The sequence below is a fragment of the Passer montanus genome, unplaced genomic scaffold, assembly GCF_014805655.1.
Source record: "Passer montanus isolate IOZ18808 unplaced genomic scaffold, ASM1480565v1 scaffold56, whole genome shotgun sequence".
NCBI classification, from domain to species: Eukaryota; Metazoa; Chordata; class Aves; order Passeriformes; family Passeridae; genus Passer; species Passer montanus.
This window is the reverse complement of record NW_024370595.1, coordinates 4,343,118-4,360,629: the sequence shown is the minus strand read 5'-3', so window position 1 is coordinate 4,360,629 and position 17,512 is coordinate 4,343,118. Positions and strand designations below refer to the sequence as shown.

Here is a 17,512-nt window from a genome sequence, read left to right as displayed (position 1 = left end):
CAGTGTAGGTAAATTAAGAAATATGCAGACTAGAAAAATATTTCCAGGAGAAATATTTCTAACCTCGTATTTCCTGAGAATGCCAAAATATGTGTGAAGAACCATGCCCAATTGCTAAAAATTACAAAAATGCCCACTTTCATTTATATTAAGCCAAGATACCATAGCCCACTTCCTCAGACTGATGTTGCCACAGGAATCCATTATGGACTGATTTATTTCAACATATATCTAGAAATAGTAAGAACTGCAGCGAGATACCTGCTACAAAATATTTTGCTGAGCAAGGAAGATTACTTTCAGCTCAGCACTTCATCTTTGAGTGACTGAGTTCTCTCAAAGAGGAGCGGCCCTGTGATGGCCCAGCTGTATTGCTGCCAGAGGGATCTCCAGCCCTTCTCTGCAGTGGCAGGATGGCTTCTGTTCCTGCCCTGCCAGGACACGGAAGATGCTGGATGATAGCTGAGACAGAAGGCGCATAAATAAAATCTGACCTTGCTCTGTGCCATTAGAAGAGAGTTAACTTTTTCCTGGAAGTAAAAGTGGATTATTGGATTTACGGCACGGGGGATTACGGATCCCCAGTTTTCGGGCAATGTGCGTGACTCCGGGCAGAGGCCAAGCTTGCCCAGCGTGTAGCCACACAGTGCCGGGCGGATTGTCCGGCTCTGCCCCTCACACACACTGCCCGGGCAGGGGGGATGGAGCGGCGGCTCCGGGTCACGGCGCCGGCTGTAAATGGCAGCCTTGACCCTGCCTGGCCCTGCCGGGCGGGCCGGGAAGCCAGCGTGGATTTTAGAAACCCCACGGGAAAGCGAGAGCGCTGGAAAGAAGCGCTGCTCCCACACCAGAAACTCTGGCCGGGCGGGACTCGCCCGTCCTGCACAACATCCCTCTGCACCTCTTCTCGCATCACTGTCCTTCCGCATCCTTTCGCCCTGCTAGCATCCTCCTCGCCTTCCCCATCCCTGTGCCCCTTTCTCCACCTCCCCCCGGTCTCCGCAGCCCCCGCCCGTGAACGCTGGCGGCTCGGAGCTCCTGCCCGGTGTGCGGAGCCCCGGCAGGGCCGGCCCGGGCCGCGGCCATGACCCGGGCAGCCGCCGCGCCTGCAGCTCTCGGCGGGGCCATGCGGATGGCGGGCGGTGCGGCAGCGGGCGAGGGGGCAGCGCAGAGCCCCGGCCCCGCCGCCGTGTCGCTGGGCTTGAGCGTGGCCGTGGTCTCCAGCCTGGTGAACGGCTCCACCTTCGTCCTGCAGAAGAAGGGGATCGTGCGGGCCCGCGGGAGAGGTAGGGGCCCGGCGCTGCGGTGGCCGCGGGTGGGAGCGCCCCTCCCGGCGCTTCCCGGCCGCCCTCCGCACCCCGCGACCCCCCGGTCACCTCCCAGGTGTGAGGGGCCCCGGTGCCCCCGGCCGCCCGCGGGGCCGCTCCCCGCCCCGCCCGCAGCCCTTCCCCGCGCTGCGGCGGCGGCCGGCCCGGAGCCCAGGGCAGGAGGAGCAGGGCTGCCGAGGGACCCCGCGGGGCCGGGGGGACGGGCACCCCGGGCCGTGTCAGAGCCTGTGTCGGGGGCTGGCCGTGTCGCCTGGTGTGCGGGACACCTTCCCGGCGTCTGTCGCCTTAAGCGTGTTGGACATCAGCGGTCCGTGGCTGGACCGAGGCGCAGGGAGGCGATGAGCGGGCGGAGCGGCGGCAGGTGGGGTCAGTCGGGATGTGCCGGCGGCGGAGGGCAGCGGGCGGTGATAGCTGCGCATCGGCAGCAGCTCCCTGGGGTACGGCCAGAGCGCTGGTCCGGCGCCCTGTGACAGCGCCGGGGGATTGAGCGTTGTCTGCTCCTCTCCGCACACAGCTTCTTCTTTTTCATGAACTTGTGCGACTTTAGCACCAGTTTCTGTGGCTTGGATAGTTTCTTGCCATGAACAGCATCGGCACATCTTGTTGCTTGTTTATTCCGGCAGTTCCACAGACGCATGCAAGTTGTATCAGTCATGTGGTGGTTTCCACTTTTTGAGAAGAGACAGATCAATAACATAAAACAATTTATTTCTTATATTTTTCATATTGAAATCCCATGCCTCATTATTATTTCCTGAGATGAACATATTCAGGAACTGTCTGTGCTGTCTAGACAGTTTAGCCAAAACAAAGCTGTAAATTCACAAGTGTGAACATATTTTGAATTTTATTTTGAAATTTGAGCTCCCCAAAGGATGTACCTGAACAGTATTTGCTAGTTGCATCTTCATGCTTTGAACATAGGAAAATGCAATTTTAAAACATTTATTTATTTGCTTTTAGTATCAGGCTTTTATGTAAGGGGAAGACTGTAAACACAGGTTGCATCATGCCTTTGAATTGTATTACTGTGGTCAAAAGCCATTTGTTTTTGTTGGTGATGGAGTCTGTGTTGGAGCATGTGTCCATAAGTTCTAGGAACTCTTTTTTGTGAAAAATCCTTTTTAGTTCCAGGATGAGGTATTTTCTCTGTATACGTTGCATGTGTGTAAATATGTACATATATGCACACATACAAATATATATATTTGTATTTTCATTTTCATTTCCTGCTGCATCTAGCATGTTCAGGATGAATGCAGTGGAGCAAAGCAAGCTTGGAACTATGTTACTACAACCTGGCAGCCTGATCTAAAAAGTTTTGTTTTGCTTTTTCTGCAATGACCTTACATCTAAAGGCATCAGACAAACTTTTGTTTTGCAAGCATAGTCTCCCTTTCCCTCCAAGATGGCTGTAACCCATTTTGATTGTCCACAGAGAGATCACGTTTGCATCATAAATACAAACCTTTTTTTTTTTTTTGTAAGGGAAACAATGAGAAAACACAAGAGAAAAATAGTTTTGCATCCCAGGGCAGCAGGAGGAAGTTTCCATTTAGAGTGTGCTTATTCCTGAAGAGCTTTCAGTGGAGCACTGGGTTAAGTGAGTGATGAGCATGTTCCTGTTTTCTCAGTGCTAGCAGCTGTAAAACTTCCTGTTTTGAAGATATTTCTGGTGTTTGTGCATCTTGCTGAGCATGTTGTAGTTCTTTCTATTGGCATGCTCAGTGAGGAGACACCCAGGAAAACACCCCAGGTTTCTCTCTGTTTCATGGTATGAAACAGTAGGGATCTGCCTTGAATCCAGCAGTTGGAGCTGTGAGTCTGAGATGGCCAGTGTCAAATGATGCCTTCTTTCCATTGTCTTCAGCAGGTGTTGTATAATTAACAAGGAGGCACTTCAAGTCTCTTCTGTCTTCTCTCTTGAATCAATAATATAGTATTGATGTAATTAGCAATCCTTGTCTAGTTAGAAACAGCAGTGGCTGACAAATATTTTGCAAAGTTACCTTACTTGAGTCAATATTTTCTATAATTTCTGCCCGCAACAGTGTTTTTATTTTCTATGCAATAACAAAAGTCTAAAAAATTACTACGCCCACTCTAAAGCTGGCCATTTTCATTAGTCATATTTCATCTCTTTTCAATTGTATAGTGTGATTTCCAAGTGCTTAATACTTTATGTGTCTCCAGAGTTAGTGATGACTGTTTTTCTTCCATTTGGGATTTCAGAGTAGGTACAATATTGCCTACTACTCCAGCAGCTTTTAAGGGGCATCTTCCCAAATGAATGCAGAGCTGTATTGCTAGAAAGAGGAGCAAAACACAGGAGCACAACTTAATGCCAAGGCTGTGCTCAGAGAAGGCCATGCTTTAGTTTAGGAAGTGGTCATGAGCCTTGATGTTCTGCAGAAGCAGAACTTCTGTGGTGCACAGGCTCCACCTGGGCACATCCCAAGGCAAGAGCTTATAATCTGCCAGTGAAAATAATCACCCTTCAGTTCAGGGGGCACTAAGGACAATGCAGAGATTTTGCTCCTCACTGAAACAGTGAACTATTTAGGAATTCAGAGGCTTCAGCTGTAGCCCTTTCCAATGCTTAAATGGAGGAGGATCGGGCAACACCGTGGTCCTGCCAAACTTGTGGGCAAAAACTGCAGAAATAATTTCTCAGCTGCAATTTTTCCGATACAATTTCACTGAGGTTGTATTAGCAACTAACTGAGCCAATTCATGTTCGGTTTCCATAGGTTTACAGTTCTCCTAGAAGTGGTTCTAATTTGTATGTTTAAATGTCACCCTCAGAAGCATTTGGTGATATTTTGGATGCTTTTCTACACAATACTGTATTAGTGTCACATAGGTGGTACTTCAAACTGGAAACCAGAACTTCTGACTAACGTATTGTGTTAAGATGCTCTTACTTAGAAGCATAAGCAAAATCCAAAATGGTTCTTTTTTTTTTTTTTTTAATCTCAGATTCATTTGCCTTGAAGAATAGATTTAAGATTAAGGTCTTTAATAACTGAGACTGTTGTTTCATAGTTCCGATATTGTGATTTCATATTTTTCTAATACATTTTCCTGTACTTCCAGGTACTTCATACTTAACTGATATAGTATGGTGGTCGGGCACTATTGCAAGTAAGTATCTTAAAAAGTTTTGGGTTTGTTTTTTTTTTTTAGGAGAGCTTTGCTTAGATGGTAATAGGAGACATCAGGAGGTCTGGGTTTTCATCTTTAATCTCACACTTCCTTGTAATGAAATTTCCATCCCTAGAAATATTCCACTTTTAGTAAACTTACCATGGCTACCATGCCTGGTGGTGTTTGCAGAGGCAAAGGAGCTGGGACAAACATGAGTCAGACATCTTTCCACATTTCCAAACCATTTGGTGCTTGCAGCCCTTGGCAGCCACACACTGCTCTGCCTCTGGGTTCCTGCATGGTTTGTGTCTCTGTATTGCACTGGCCAGCTCAGTTTTTAATAAAAGTCAAAGCTGAATTAAAAATTGTTGCTGTGCACAAAAGGGCTCATTGAGCACATGTTATGTTTTAAATCAGAAAGCATTTAACCAGGCTCAATTAAAAAAAAACTAAACCAAAACAAAATTCTTTTGGTTTCTTGTTCAACAGATAAAGTTTCAGTTTTGCTTTTAATCTGCAAGATTAATTGCTTTTGCTTTTAATTTGCAAGATTAATGCAAAGCCTTCTCTGGTGCTGATATGAGATCAGTGTAATTTTACCTTTAATATCTTTGTAATTCTGCTCACACCAAGTTCATTCTCTGATGTGAATCTGGAGCATGGTGGGCAACTAGCTTTCTCCTCTAACATGAGCCCTAGTTCTACCCACAAACTTAGAATCACACCCCACTTTTAGATTCTAATCCAGCCTTTTGTGAATTATTTGGAAAATTCTGATGCTGTTTCTGAGAAGTATATGAGTCCAGTTGTGCCCCTGGTTTTGTGGCAGCAAGGTAAGTCTCTGATTTTTGGTTTTGTTGTCTTAAAGCTATGCAAAAGAAATGAAAACAAATAGATCCCATTGAAGGACAAAGTTCACAGCAAGTGTAGAAGCCAACAGAGCTTCAGAAGAAAAGTCCTCAGCTGATTTAACCTGAGTTTAAGTAGTTCTTTGACAGCTTCCTCCCCTGACAGGATCACTACTGCCTAAGTAAGAGTAAATCTGTGCATCAGTCATTGTTTGTCACTCCTGAGGCTCCCATCTATAATCTGTAAGCAGAAGGAGTTAAAAAAGGGAGGTTTTATTACAGAACTTATCTTGGTGAATCAGAGAAAACAATTTCATGCTTAAAAGAGCTGACTGAATTGAATGAAGGCAAAACAGCTGAAGGGAATGGTATCAGTTGGATTTTTTCCAGTAGCTAGATGCAGGTATTTCAAAACAAAACCTCAGTAGCTTTACCGAGGAGCTGAGCAAGAAGAGTTGCTTGTGCATATTACAGACTCAGAATGGCAGCACAGTCACAAGCAGCAATAGCAAGGGCTGGGTGGGCACCTATGGGATGCAGAGAAAGGTGTCACTGGGGAAAGGTGTTACTTGTGGGATTAGCAGTACCCCCAGTTATCTGGGTGAAATGATAACAGCTGACATCATTTTCTCAAGCAGAGAATTTGGAGTTTGGATGACTAACAAAAACCACATAAATTCTATCAACTTGTTCTCATGGTATTTGTTCACATGGTGAATAAGTGTTTCTGTGTTGGCATGCTGACTCAACATAATGCTGCCCAACCATTTGGGGGCCCTGGGATCCACTGGATTACTGAAGACTTCAGAGGAAGGGCTGCACATTCTGCTAAGGGACTTTTCCTTACTCTGTAGTCAAAAGAGTGATTGCAGCATGTGTACAGGTATTTCAATGAGCATTAAACTAATTAATTGGCTAATTAATTAGTTTCAGTGCAGATTTTGATGGCAGCAGAGATGTGACTGGTTCTTATAGCAAAACATCTGACATTAGTGTTGTATTACAGATGGGGAGTACACTTGTGAAGTGCATCTCCTGTTTGTCACCACAGATTTAGCTGTATTTCACATTTCATAGTGGAGCTGGGGCTCCTGACCTGGTCTTTAAAATAAAACTAGGTTGGAAGATGAATTCTGGGAGCATACTTAATGTACTTGATGCATGTGAGCTGCAAATAGACTTTAGGTTAGTGGGAGCAGGCTGAAGTTTGTCTGAAATAAGCCCCCTGGAACAGATATCTAGAATATATCCCCCCCCAGAATAGATATCTTTTGCTGTACAGGTCTACTCCTGGTCTCCTGCTAATGGTGACATGCCAGTGTGCATCAGGTTTTGTGGTGCAGTAACTTTGAGGGTACTGGTACTTGTTTATCATATTAAAAGCTTGGTGTGCCTTCAAGAACTGAAATCATGTCTTGACTTACAGCACTGATATATCTGATGAGGAATTTCTGTTCAGAGAGGACTGGATAGGTTGGCAGCAAATATTCTCAATGTCAGGTAGACGGTAACAATCACTGAGATTTTTTTTTTTTTTAATTGGTGTTAACTAGTCCTGGTCTGTCATTTGTGATGGTAAGGGACTGTTACTACTACTGGTTACTACTACATGGTGATATGGAAAATCTCCAGTAAGTTCTGTTGCCTTACAATATGTTCCATTGGACTGAAGCTTCAGAGACCTACTTTATGGATTAATGTTGGTGCCGTCTGTTGAGAGTTCTTCCAAGAGAAAGTTAAGACACCCGACCTCCAGAAAAAGCAACCTTTTGTCCGAGTCATTTGGAAATTTATGTAATCTGCAGAAGTGCAGAGTGCCAGCTGTGTGCCATTCTCCATCCAAGATCTGCCCCAATGCCTTCAGATGCCTTGAAGATAATGCCAGAGCTGCTACATAGATCTCCAAACAGCCTGAGGCTGATAACTGAGTTACTCAGTTCCCAGGGACAGGGAGACCACCATGTTTCTTGTGCCTTGGAAATGCTGCCCATCAATTTCTCTGTCTCACTCCTGCACATAGAGGAAGCCTCAGTGAATTTAATTAGTATAATTTTTTCACACTCTGCACTTTTGCAAGTTAGTTTGTCTCCTTAATATTTCCTGTAGGTTACACAGGTCTTCAGCTCTACTGATAATGTGAGCTAAATTGGTAAATTAATTAATGTTTGCAGAGCGCTTTGCAGATGTAAAAAATTGGATGATAGTAATGATATTTGATAGTTGAGGGCAGTGCCAACCTGAGCATAAAGACATCTTGGATTCTTGAAATGTTTTTAAATGCTGATAATGGCTTTTAACAGCAACTGGAAATTGGAGCTGTATGTAATTTGTGTTCAGTCTCAAGCTTCTTGCCAGTTACCACAGACCCTGTAAGTATGCAAGTATGTTGACCTATTATAAACTTGCCAGCACTTGCAAAACCATCCAGCTTTTATTTTTTAACTGAAAACTTGAACACATGAACTGTTATCACAGCTGTGATGTGCAATACTGTGGTATATCTTGGAATTTGGTTTTACTGGAGGAAAGAAAAATAAGGTTGAGGCTGTTACTATGTCTTGTCAAGCATGTTCTTTTTACAGTTGTCAGGAATGACTTTGGATGTTACATAGTGTTATGAAAAGTTCATGTATATTGAAGAGCCCTTATGCATGTGCTTTGTGTTTCAGTAGTAGATTCCTTAGCACTGTCTTTATTTTCCCCCCAAAAACTAACACTACTGTTAGGAACTATAATCAAGTACATTTGCTTTAGGTGAATGCACATTCTAAAGATGAAACCAGGGATTATATATACTTTTACCCCTCCTCATACCAATATTTGAGTGTAATACTAAGAGTATAATCCATAAGTGTTTCTAATTTATAGTCTTATTTATATTTAACTAAGAGAAGTTACAAATGAGATTATTTATTGTGCCCACCTGGATACTCCTGTGTGGCAGATATAAACCCTGTATTAACAAATAAAAAATTACAGAAAATTTCCAGCCATTTTGTTTATGTGCAAAATTAACAGAACTGAGCAAATTGTAACATCTGTTTTCCAGTTAGGTCAGTCTTTCCCAAACGGTATTGGGCAAGTTTTGATTACTTATTTTTACAGAGGGGTTTCAAGGCTTATTTCTGGTTCTCTTGACAGTGGCACTGGGTCAAATAGGGAATTTCTTGGCCTACACTGCAGTCCCAACTGTGCTAGTGACGCCCTTGGGAGCACTTGGCGTTCCATTTGGGTAAGAGTTTGCTTTTCTTGTTCTTATCTGGATGTCATTACTACTTCATAAAATGTCAGATGGACTCCTTCTCACTGGAGGTCCACTGAGAATTGTCAGGTTTATGGCTGTTCATGATGTGTTACAATGTCACCTATTCCTGTTTTCCCCAGGAAAGCATGGCTGGGGGAAGGCAGTGGTGAGGAAGGGTTTTCCTGAGTATCTTCTGCTTTTAGCTCTCATGATTTGAAACAGACAAACATTTTTTTTCTCTCTTTTCTGTGATTTTCTAGACTTTTCTGCCTATTCTCTTGTTCACAGTTCCCTTACTATGTAGATCTTTCCTTTTGTCTCACAGTCTTTCTCTATCCAGCTATCCACAGCCCACGTGTGTTTATTGATGCTGATTTCATGTCATTGGATCTGGCCTCTTTCCAAGGAGGAAAACTCAAGGGAGTTCCTTGCACATGCATACCCCCAGCCTCTTAGAGGTTATGTTTATGGGAGGCACAGAAAAGGCAGTGAGTTTAAGGAGTTTAATATGTAACTAATGTTTTGTGAATAGGTGAATTACAGTTGTGGAACTACTGCAGTGAAAAAGCACAACTCTTTGAAAAGAAAGCTCTGCATTGCTTTGAGATTTTTCTGTTGCCTGCTGAATTGTGACTGCATCTGCTTCAGAGTGTAGATGGCATTGCTTCATGTCTTTCTTTAGTTCTGTCACTATGAAGCACACTGATGGTGCTCTAAGTACCACCTATTATTTTATCCTAGGCCACATATTTTTGCTCACTGTGGTCAGCTACATATCTGAGCCCAGCCCTGGGAACTTTGAAACCAAAGGTCACTTATATCTCATGACTGCTTAGCATAAAATGGGGCTTTGTGACAGCTCACCAAATTTGTAATGGGTAGATGTTTGCCTCAGGGGTCAGATGTCTGGTTTGTGGGGTTTTGGTTTTTTGCGGGGGATGGGTGAGGGGGGGATGTAGTTTTGTTTTTTGGGGTGTTGTGGCTAGGAGTTTTGTTGGGGTTTATATCTTGTTTTGTTGGGGTTTTTTGGGGTTTTTTTCCTAAGGTGAGATGTCAAGGATGGAGTAAAACTGCAAATGGATGAATCTTTCCTCAGATAAGTCAGAAATACATTTTGAGAATTCATCAACGTTTGATAATATTCCTTTGAAAGGGAAATTCGTATGGCACAGCACTGTTAGAACATTATTAACAGGATGTAGTCAAACTTCTGTTTTTCTTCCTCTTTTCAAAGGTCTATCTTAGCTTCTTACCTACTGAAAGAGAAACTGAACATTCTTGGCAAGCTGGGATGTTTGCTGAGCTGTGCTGGGTCTGTTGTTCTCATTATCCATTCCCCAAAGTCCGAGAGTGTAACGACTCAGGCTGAGCTTGAAGAGAAGCTTACAAATCCAGGTAGTTTGTTTTTTCATTAATTCATAATGATTTTCTGCGGTTGAGCAGGAGCACCCTTGAGGAAGAGGCTTATCACTTCTACCAGGTAGAGAAATTGACTTATAAAGAAATCATGATGTGACAGAGGCGAATCAGTACAGGTTTTGTGTAAGAAAACTATGCTGTGCTCTTAGAACTTGCCATACTTATTGGGACAAGTGTGCAGAAAGGAAAACATGGATACTTTTGAAAACATTATCCTGAACAGCAGGCTCAGAACAATGGCCAGTTGAACTTGTAATTTCGTAACATTATGAAAGACTGTATCTTGCTATTTAGAGATGAAAAGTATAAATCTAGGACCTCAATTTGTTTTATACAAAACAAAAAAATACTGTCTTTCTTCTTTCCTTTATTTCATCATGTTTTTTTAATTAAAAGTTTATACTAAATACCAGTTATGTTCCCAGATTTATTTGCACAATAAAGGTATGTAGAAATAGGCTGTTGAGACATATGCTGAAATGCCTGTTCTTTCTCACCAGCTGCTGGAGGACACATCCTGGTACTAATATGTTCCAGGCCCATTTTTATTTCTCTTGCTTAAGCGCTAAGCTGCCAACTATTGTTTTTCTTGTATTTGCTTGAAGTGAGAGAAACTCAAACCTAATAACATCAGCTATTCAAAAAGTCTGCAAACAATGAAAAGAAAACAAATACCTTGGTTTCAGTTTACCATTTAAATCTGAACAAAGTGCATTGGCTATGCATTTTTTAAAAACTCTAAAGCATGAAATGTTTTTCCCTAATCTTATATGTGTACTGATTGTATAATGTAAATAATATGGCCTCATGTTTGCTCTAATGGTCCCTACTCATGTTCTCACCTTAGGGGGATCTAACTTTATGTTTAAGCTCTTTGCTGGATCCACACACTGTGCCTTAATGAACTGTGTATGAATGAGGTATTATCCTTCTGTCTGTCACAGGAGACTTTAAGGAGTATAGTCCTAGTGGAAAAGAGAATAAAATTTTAAAAAGCCATTTCAAATGTGCCACAGTGTGTAATTTTCTGCATGGTTATTTGTTTTTCCCCAAGAACATGACATAATCATCAGTTGTTGATGCCAACATTTCTGGAAGCTCAGTGATTTGGGTCTATCTTCAATAGCAAATCATAATTGTGATGTATACCTGAAAGTCACTGTTAGGACATGATTTGGCTGCTAAAATCTTTAGAAGGCCAAAAATTCTTATGTTGATATTTTCTTGTTTTCTTTTTGTTTTCCAGTTTTCGTGGGTTATCTCTGCATAGTGCTGCTAATGCTTCTCCTGCTTATCTTCTGGATAGCTCCAGCTCATGGACCTACTAATATTATGGTTTACATCAGTATTTGCTCTCTGTTGGGCAGTTTCACTGTTCCCAGCACAAAAGGCATTGGGCTGGCTGCTCAAGATATCTTTCACAATAACCCATCAAGTCAAAGGGCTCTGTACCTCTGTCTGGTACTTCTGGCAGTATTAGGATGTAGCATTATCATTCAGTTCAGATACATCAATAAGGCACTGGAGTGTTTTGACTCCTCTGTGTTTGGTGCCATCTACTATGTTGTGTTTACCACCCTAGTCCTGCTGGCTTCAGCCATCCTTTTCAGGGAATGGAGTAATGTAGGAGTTGTAGATTTTTTGGGCATGGCTTGTGGATTCACCACAGTGTCTATTGGAATTGTTCTTATACAAGTCTTCAAAGAATTCAACTTCAATATTGGAGATTTAAACAAACCTAACATGAAGACAGATTAAAATATTTTTGAGGGGAAACTGGATGGCTCAGGGAAGGATGCAGAGCTGTTCATTTCTAGGTCACTATTTCAGGTTGGTAACTACCCTCTGACAATTTGGTGGCCTATGTGAAATGAACTGGAGACCTCCATCCAGTTTCAAAGGATGTCCATGTAACCCAGTCCACACAATAAATTACCTTAATTGGAACTACTAATTGAGTCAGCAGAGAGACTGATGTATTTCCTCACTGTAAAAGGTAGTCCATCAGAAGAGCTCTGTGAATATTCCAGCAGACCTGTGTGAAAGCTTGTATTGTGACTTCTGAGGTACCATTTCTGTGGGCAGAGGACATCAGTTTCTAATGCACTCAATCTGATACCTTTCATCATAAGTGATGTATACCTTTAAATAAGGGGGGAAAAGTAAGTGGAACGGTTTGTGAATCTCAGTATAGCAATGTCTTCACTGTCAAGGCTGTGAATTCTCAGACAAATGTTGGTTGGATCATGGACTGTAGATTTGTTCTTTGTAGTGACTGTCATGGCAATTTTGTCTGCCATGCAGTGAAGACACGGGAGTTTTAAATTGAGTTCTCTGTACAGAGCAGTGGACCTTTAAATATCTCTCACTAATTACTTATCAGCTCATGGTAGTGTCCAGGTATGCATTTTTTTTTTGTAACTTACATACATTAAGACATACTGCATTCATCTGAGAGTTCTAATTGGGAGCAGGTAGAAAGACTGTGAAGGATGTGGAAATTATGCACAGGCTCACTGCCTACATGGTGGCATATTTGTAAGCAGCTCAGCATTGTTTCAGTGCCTTTGCAATCAAAATATACTGCATAATTTTGAATGTATTTGTTTCAGATGGCCTATACCAGTTTAATAATTCAATTTCACTGTCTACAGTATTGGAATATTTTCAAATTCTAAACACATAAAGCATCCAGAAGGACCATATGTTTTTGGAAGAATTTACAAACCTGAACTGAAATCCCTGGATACCTTGACAGCTTCTGAAAAATTCATAGTCCTAATGGGAAAAGGAGTGTTGTAATCAGTCCCGCATACTTTTTTTTAGTTTAGTGACTAAATGCAGGAGACCATTTTGTGAAACAGATAATAAATAGGGACCACAAAAAGAAAGAAATTTAAGAGAGATTAGAGCATGGGATTTCTCATAGCTCAAAAAAAGATGGTCTGATGTTGTAACATGGGAGAAGGAGGTTAAAGACTGAAAAGACTAAAGCATTCAGAGAGCTGGATTTAAGGTAACTGACAGGGACATACATTCAGATCAGTAATTCATAGACTTGTGTGAACACGTCAGTTTAATTTGACAAGTAATACAGACAGCTTAAGCTACGATGAGGATGACATTTAGAGAATATTGACATGTTAAAGAATGAAATAGTTAATTTCATGTTTTACTTATATCTGGTAGCAAAAACATCATGGGTCAAAAAGTTGAAAGCTTGAAATGCAATGAATATTTGTTTCCATCTAAGTACAAAAATGGAAGAGTGCAGTGGAACACAATATCTCTAGATCAGAACATCTATCTCCTGAGAAAACAGAAAATCCCAATGTGATTACAAGAGAGTATTTGAGAAAATTCACAACATTTTATTAAGAAATCATGAATGTAACTTTGTAGCTGCCTGACAGTACCATGGATGTTGATTAGTGGGGAGTAATAGTGTCTGCTCTTGTGGTGTTTTTTGTTGATCTGAATTGAGGTTTCCTTAAAACTAAGCCTTCATCTTCATTTAAAATGAATGCTGTAAGCCCTACGAATGGCAGCAATAATTCCAAAAGTGAATCCAAAAGATTTAGTGTTCTGAAGGGATTGTTCTGAGGGAGTAAGAGCCCTACTATGTTATTTGCAAGGTTGTTTTAAAATTCCATATTGCAGCGAATGGCTCTGATTTGGCAGAAATGTGCATTGTTACAGGCCAACACACAGTAACTGGGTACCTTAATGAAATAGAGTAGCTCCAGCAGAGAAAAGAGCGTCTTCATGGATTTTCAAATATTGTGCAAGATTTTTAGAAAGTCTGAGAATTGTAGATGAGGGTAATTGGGCTATGAAATCTGGTTAAACTAGCCTCTGTCCATTATTGATTGGAAGATGGTATCTTGGTTCTCAGCAAACATTCATATTTTGTCATATTAGTTCCCCCCCTTTTTTTTTTTTGATTGAACCTGGAATTGCACATAGGTTATGAGACCTGTACTAACTTACTTTTTAAAACAATGTTACCTGTTTTCTGAAGCAGTCAAGTTGTCTTTTCAAAATTCAGCTTCAGAGTTCATAATTCTATGTTGGTTTTCTATTAGCCTTTAATCTCTGAAGACTTCTCTGAAAATCTGTAGGTCAAAATGGAAATTATTGTGGACCCATCTTACTCCTTCTTTGGCCATATTTGTTTGTCTTGGTTGGTCTTAAAGTTAATTCTTAATTATTTATAAAGTGCCTGTCCTAGTATGTTAGATACATATGCAAATTATTAGTAAATGTTGGATTCAGAATAACTTGATTGCCCTGTCTAAACCTTGACATTTTCTGCACCACACAAAGTTTACTTGGTTAAGTGCTCACTATGCAGAGGAAGAATAAAGTAGCAACTGTGTTCTGTGGTCCTCTGACCATTGTAAACACTGACAAATATCAGCACAGTTTTCTTCTCTTCTCCCCAGCTGCTCCTCATCTCTGATGAGCTTTTTAGAAATGTCTAATTAATCCTGATGTTTAAAACAAAGACGCCAAAAGCCAGCACATAAGGTGGAAGAAAATCTCGTGGCCTTGCACATCATTTGTATCTGCAGCCTTTTACTTCTTGAATGCTAAGTAACTGAAAGCTTTATTTTTGCTACTTTGTTCAGTGTGTAGCAGTGTTCTTTCAAGTTCTGCTGTACCTGGATCTGGTTCAGTTCTAACTTTAGAAATGTATTAGCATTTTCTGTTGTCACTGTTGATATGATTCTTTCCCCCTCCATCCCACGCCCTCCTCTTTCCAGGTGTCCTACCTTTTTTAGTCCCATTGCTTTTCTGATTTAAAAGGAGGCACTGTTGAAGTTGAATTTTAGCTGTTCCCTCTTTTTTTTCCATCCCTTTGACAAGTAAGCACTTTGAATAAGACAGATATCCGAGTGCCATCATCTCAGGGAGCAAATGTGCATAGTTGTCTCCTGAGCTCTGGCTTCCCTCATGGGTCTGCCCTTTTCACATTCTCATTGTGTTATATGCATTGATAGCTGCAAGCCAGATGACTTCAGTTCTGATTCCAAAGTGGAAGTGGGAAAGGCTACACATAGAAAAAGTGGATTCATTACAGTGGTGGAATGCGTTTGAATTACGTCCAAATCCACAGGAAAGGCATTTCACTCCGAATGTCTGACTTCTGTTATACTTGTCAAACATATTTACTTGGTACTCACTTGAGGATTGCTCTTTGATCATTATCCCTTCAGTGTATGGAGGATTTGCATTTGTCAGTCACGATCTCTATTAGGTGTCAAACACAAAAATCCCTCAAATGTTCAGTAGGAGAATAGAAACCTTTTTGATACAACCAAAAAACCACATTTGTTACACTTCAAGTACTTCTGTAAAAAAAGAAAAATATCTAAACAAGTTATCTGCTGTATTGACTTTCCAGGACTCTGTATGTGTAAATAGAGCCTATTTATTAGTGAGCTGCAACTAACATTAATAAGAACCTGTCATATCACACTTTGACAAGTGAGGCTTCCTATTAATAATATTGATTTTATTGGAACTTATGTATTTTTCTGAAGTAACTAGCACTGAAAAATTGAAACACTGGATTAAGTTGTTGACACACTAGAAAGTGAGGTTTAGCTTTCATTTTATTTTTAAAAAATACAGGGTTTGTATTTGAAGAAATTTGGAGTTAATAATTAGGGGGTGCTTTAAATGGGAAATTGCACATTGTACCCCCCCTCACATTCCTGTTTCACAAATATAAAACATCAAGGATTCTACAGATATTCCCTGGTTGTCTTGAGATGGTGTAACTGCTGAAGTTTTACTGTTAAATCAAGCATTATGAAATGTTTATCTGTTACCTGTTTTCTTTGTAATAATTCTTTGGTGCTATCTGTGGGCTTACAGAATGCAGATTTTTAATGTGTACTGTGTTAAGCACCAATGTTGTCAACAGTTATCATTACTAGTGCCCAAGTGTATCAGACAGCAATGTTGAAAGGTTACAGATTAAGAAATATCTTTTTAAAAGCTGCAAATAAGTCTGGGGTTTCTTTGTGGTTGTGTTGGGTCCTTCCATGTCCACATCCCTCCCCAGACAGTTGCTCTATAGAGGAAAAGATTACACAAAAAGGGTATTTTTAAATCAATTTTTTTTAACAGTGGAACTTTCTATTTTTTTCTTTTTTTTCTTTTTTTTTTTTTTTTTCCCCTGGAATGTAAAAAGTAGTTATAATGGGATATAGGGAAAAGGTAGTTGGCAACAAAAATACAATGTCAGGTTTGGTTGCTTCAATGCTCTTGCAATATAGTTACTACAGATTACATAAAAATGGTTTATTTTATTAGCTTCCAAATAATGTATATATAGATTTGTTAATGGCTTACAAGTCAAGCTTACTCTCTTTGCTTTTTAAAAAATAGTTATAGGCATGTTGTATTTGCCTTGTGTAAATTATAAAAGGCTATTTATTAAGTTTTCTGATAATTAATCTATTTATTAACCTGTATTGTTTTAAAATAAATGATTTATTTCTAGCTCAATGCTTGTTTAGTGACTTGTTTTTAGCAGTTGGGATCGGGGGGAAATGAAGTTTGCCACACACTGCTTTACAGGCTAATTCCAGTTCATAAGCCTAAACTATTTCCATTACCTTTTCTCACAATAGCAGCTTTTCTTTTAATCAGAATTGCAGATTCTTGCCTGGGTACAGATCAGTCAGCCTACAAAGGGCTCAGTTGCCCTATACCCATATCTACCAGCAGGCTGCAGTCTTAATGTCTTCACTGGACTGAAGTTTGCTCACAGGTAGAATGAAGACTTCTCTGGCAGAAATGTTTGCTGGGGCTTGAGTCACTTCAAACTGTGTATTCAGGGTTAACATGTGCTCTGTTCCTGCACTGCTGTACATTGGTTACTTGCTAGAGCTTCTGTTCCAAGATCTACTGCTCTGCAGTTGGGTGTGTATCAAGTGGTAACAGCTGTAAAGAAGTCTGTGTCACCAGTCTCATTTACTCTCTGTCATAATAGCTCTGTGTAGAAAGAATTCTTGGGAAATTACAGTGACTGCCCATCTCATTCTTCATCTGAAATTCCTAGCCCCTCATATCAGGTACTGACAAATTCATAACTTTGAGTGTCTCTCTCTTTCTCTGTGTGTTTCTTAGATTTTGGTTGGTTGGGTTTTTTTTAGTGGTGGGATTTATGATTAAGAACTGCTGCATTCTGTGCATTTCTGTTTTAGGGGATGCATTGATATTATTGACAGTCAAAATTCAAAGTTATCTTTAAACAAGGAAACTAGCTCCTCAATAATATTAAATGTATGCAGTGGAAAAGATGGGTATGAATTTTTTATTACAATTTTAGTTTTAAAGGTATTTATGATATTACTGCAATGTACAAAGATAGACCAGAAACCTTGAAAGGCTTTCACTTCTGCATGCAGCATCTCTGATTTTTAAGTAGGTAGGATAAGGAGTCTGTATGTTGTTAGCAAGAAAATTCAGCTGTCCTTGTCTTGTGCATGCCAGGAGCTAGGCCTCTAAGG

General features: G+C 40.7%; 1 protein-coding gene across 1 annotated transcript; it reads left to right on the top strand.

The window, feature by feature from the left end:
• The first annotated feature begins 1,094 nt into the window (after positions 1-1,094).
• Positions 1,095-16,505, top strand: NIPA1 (NIPA magnesium transporter 1). Its single transcript, XM_039725697.1, has 5 exons — positions 1,095-1,286; positions 4,425-4,472; positions 8,465-8,555; positions 9,802-9,962; positions 11,233-16,505. The coding sequence occupies exons 1-5, from the start codon at positions 1,127-1,129 to the stop codon at positions 11,742-11,744; spliced, it is 972 nt and encodes a 323-aa protein (XP_039581631.1). The 5' UTR covers positions 1,095-1,126; the 3' UTR covers positions 11,745-16,505.
• The last annotated feature ends 1,007 nt before the right edge of the window (positions 16,506-17,512 follow it).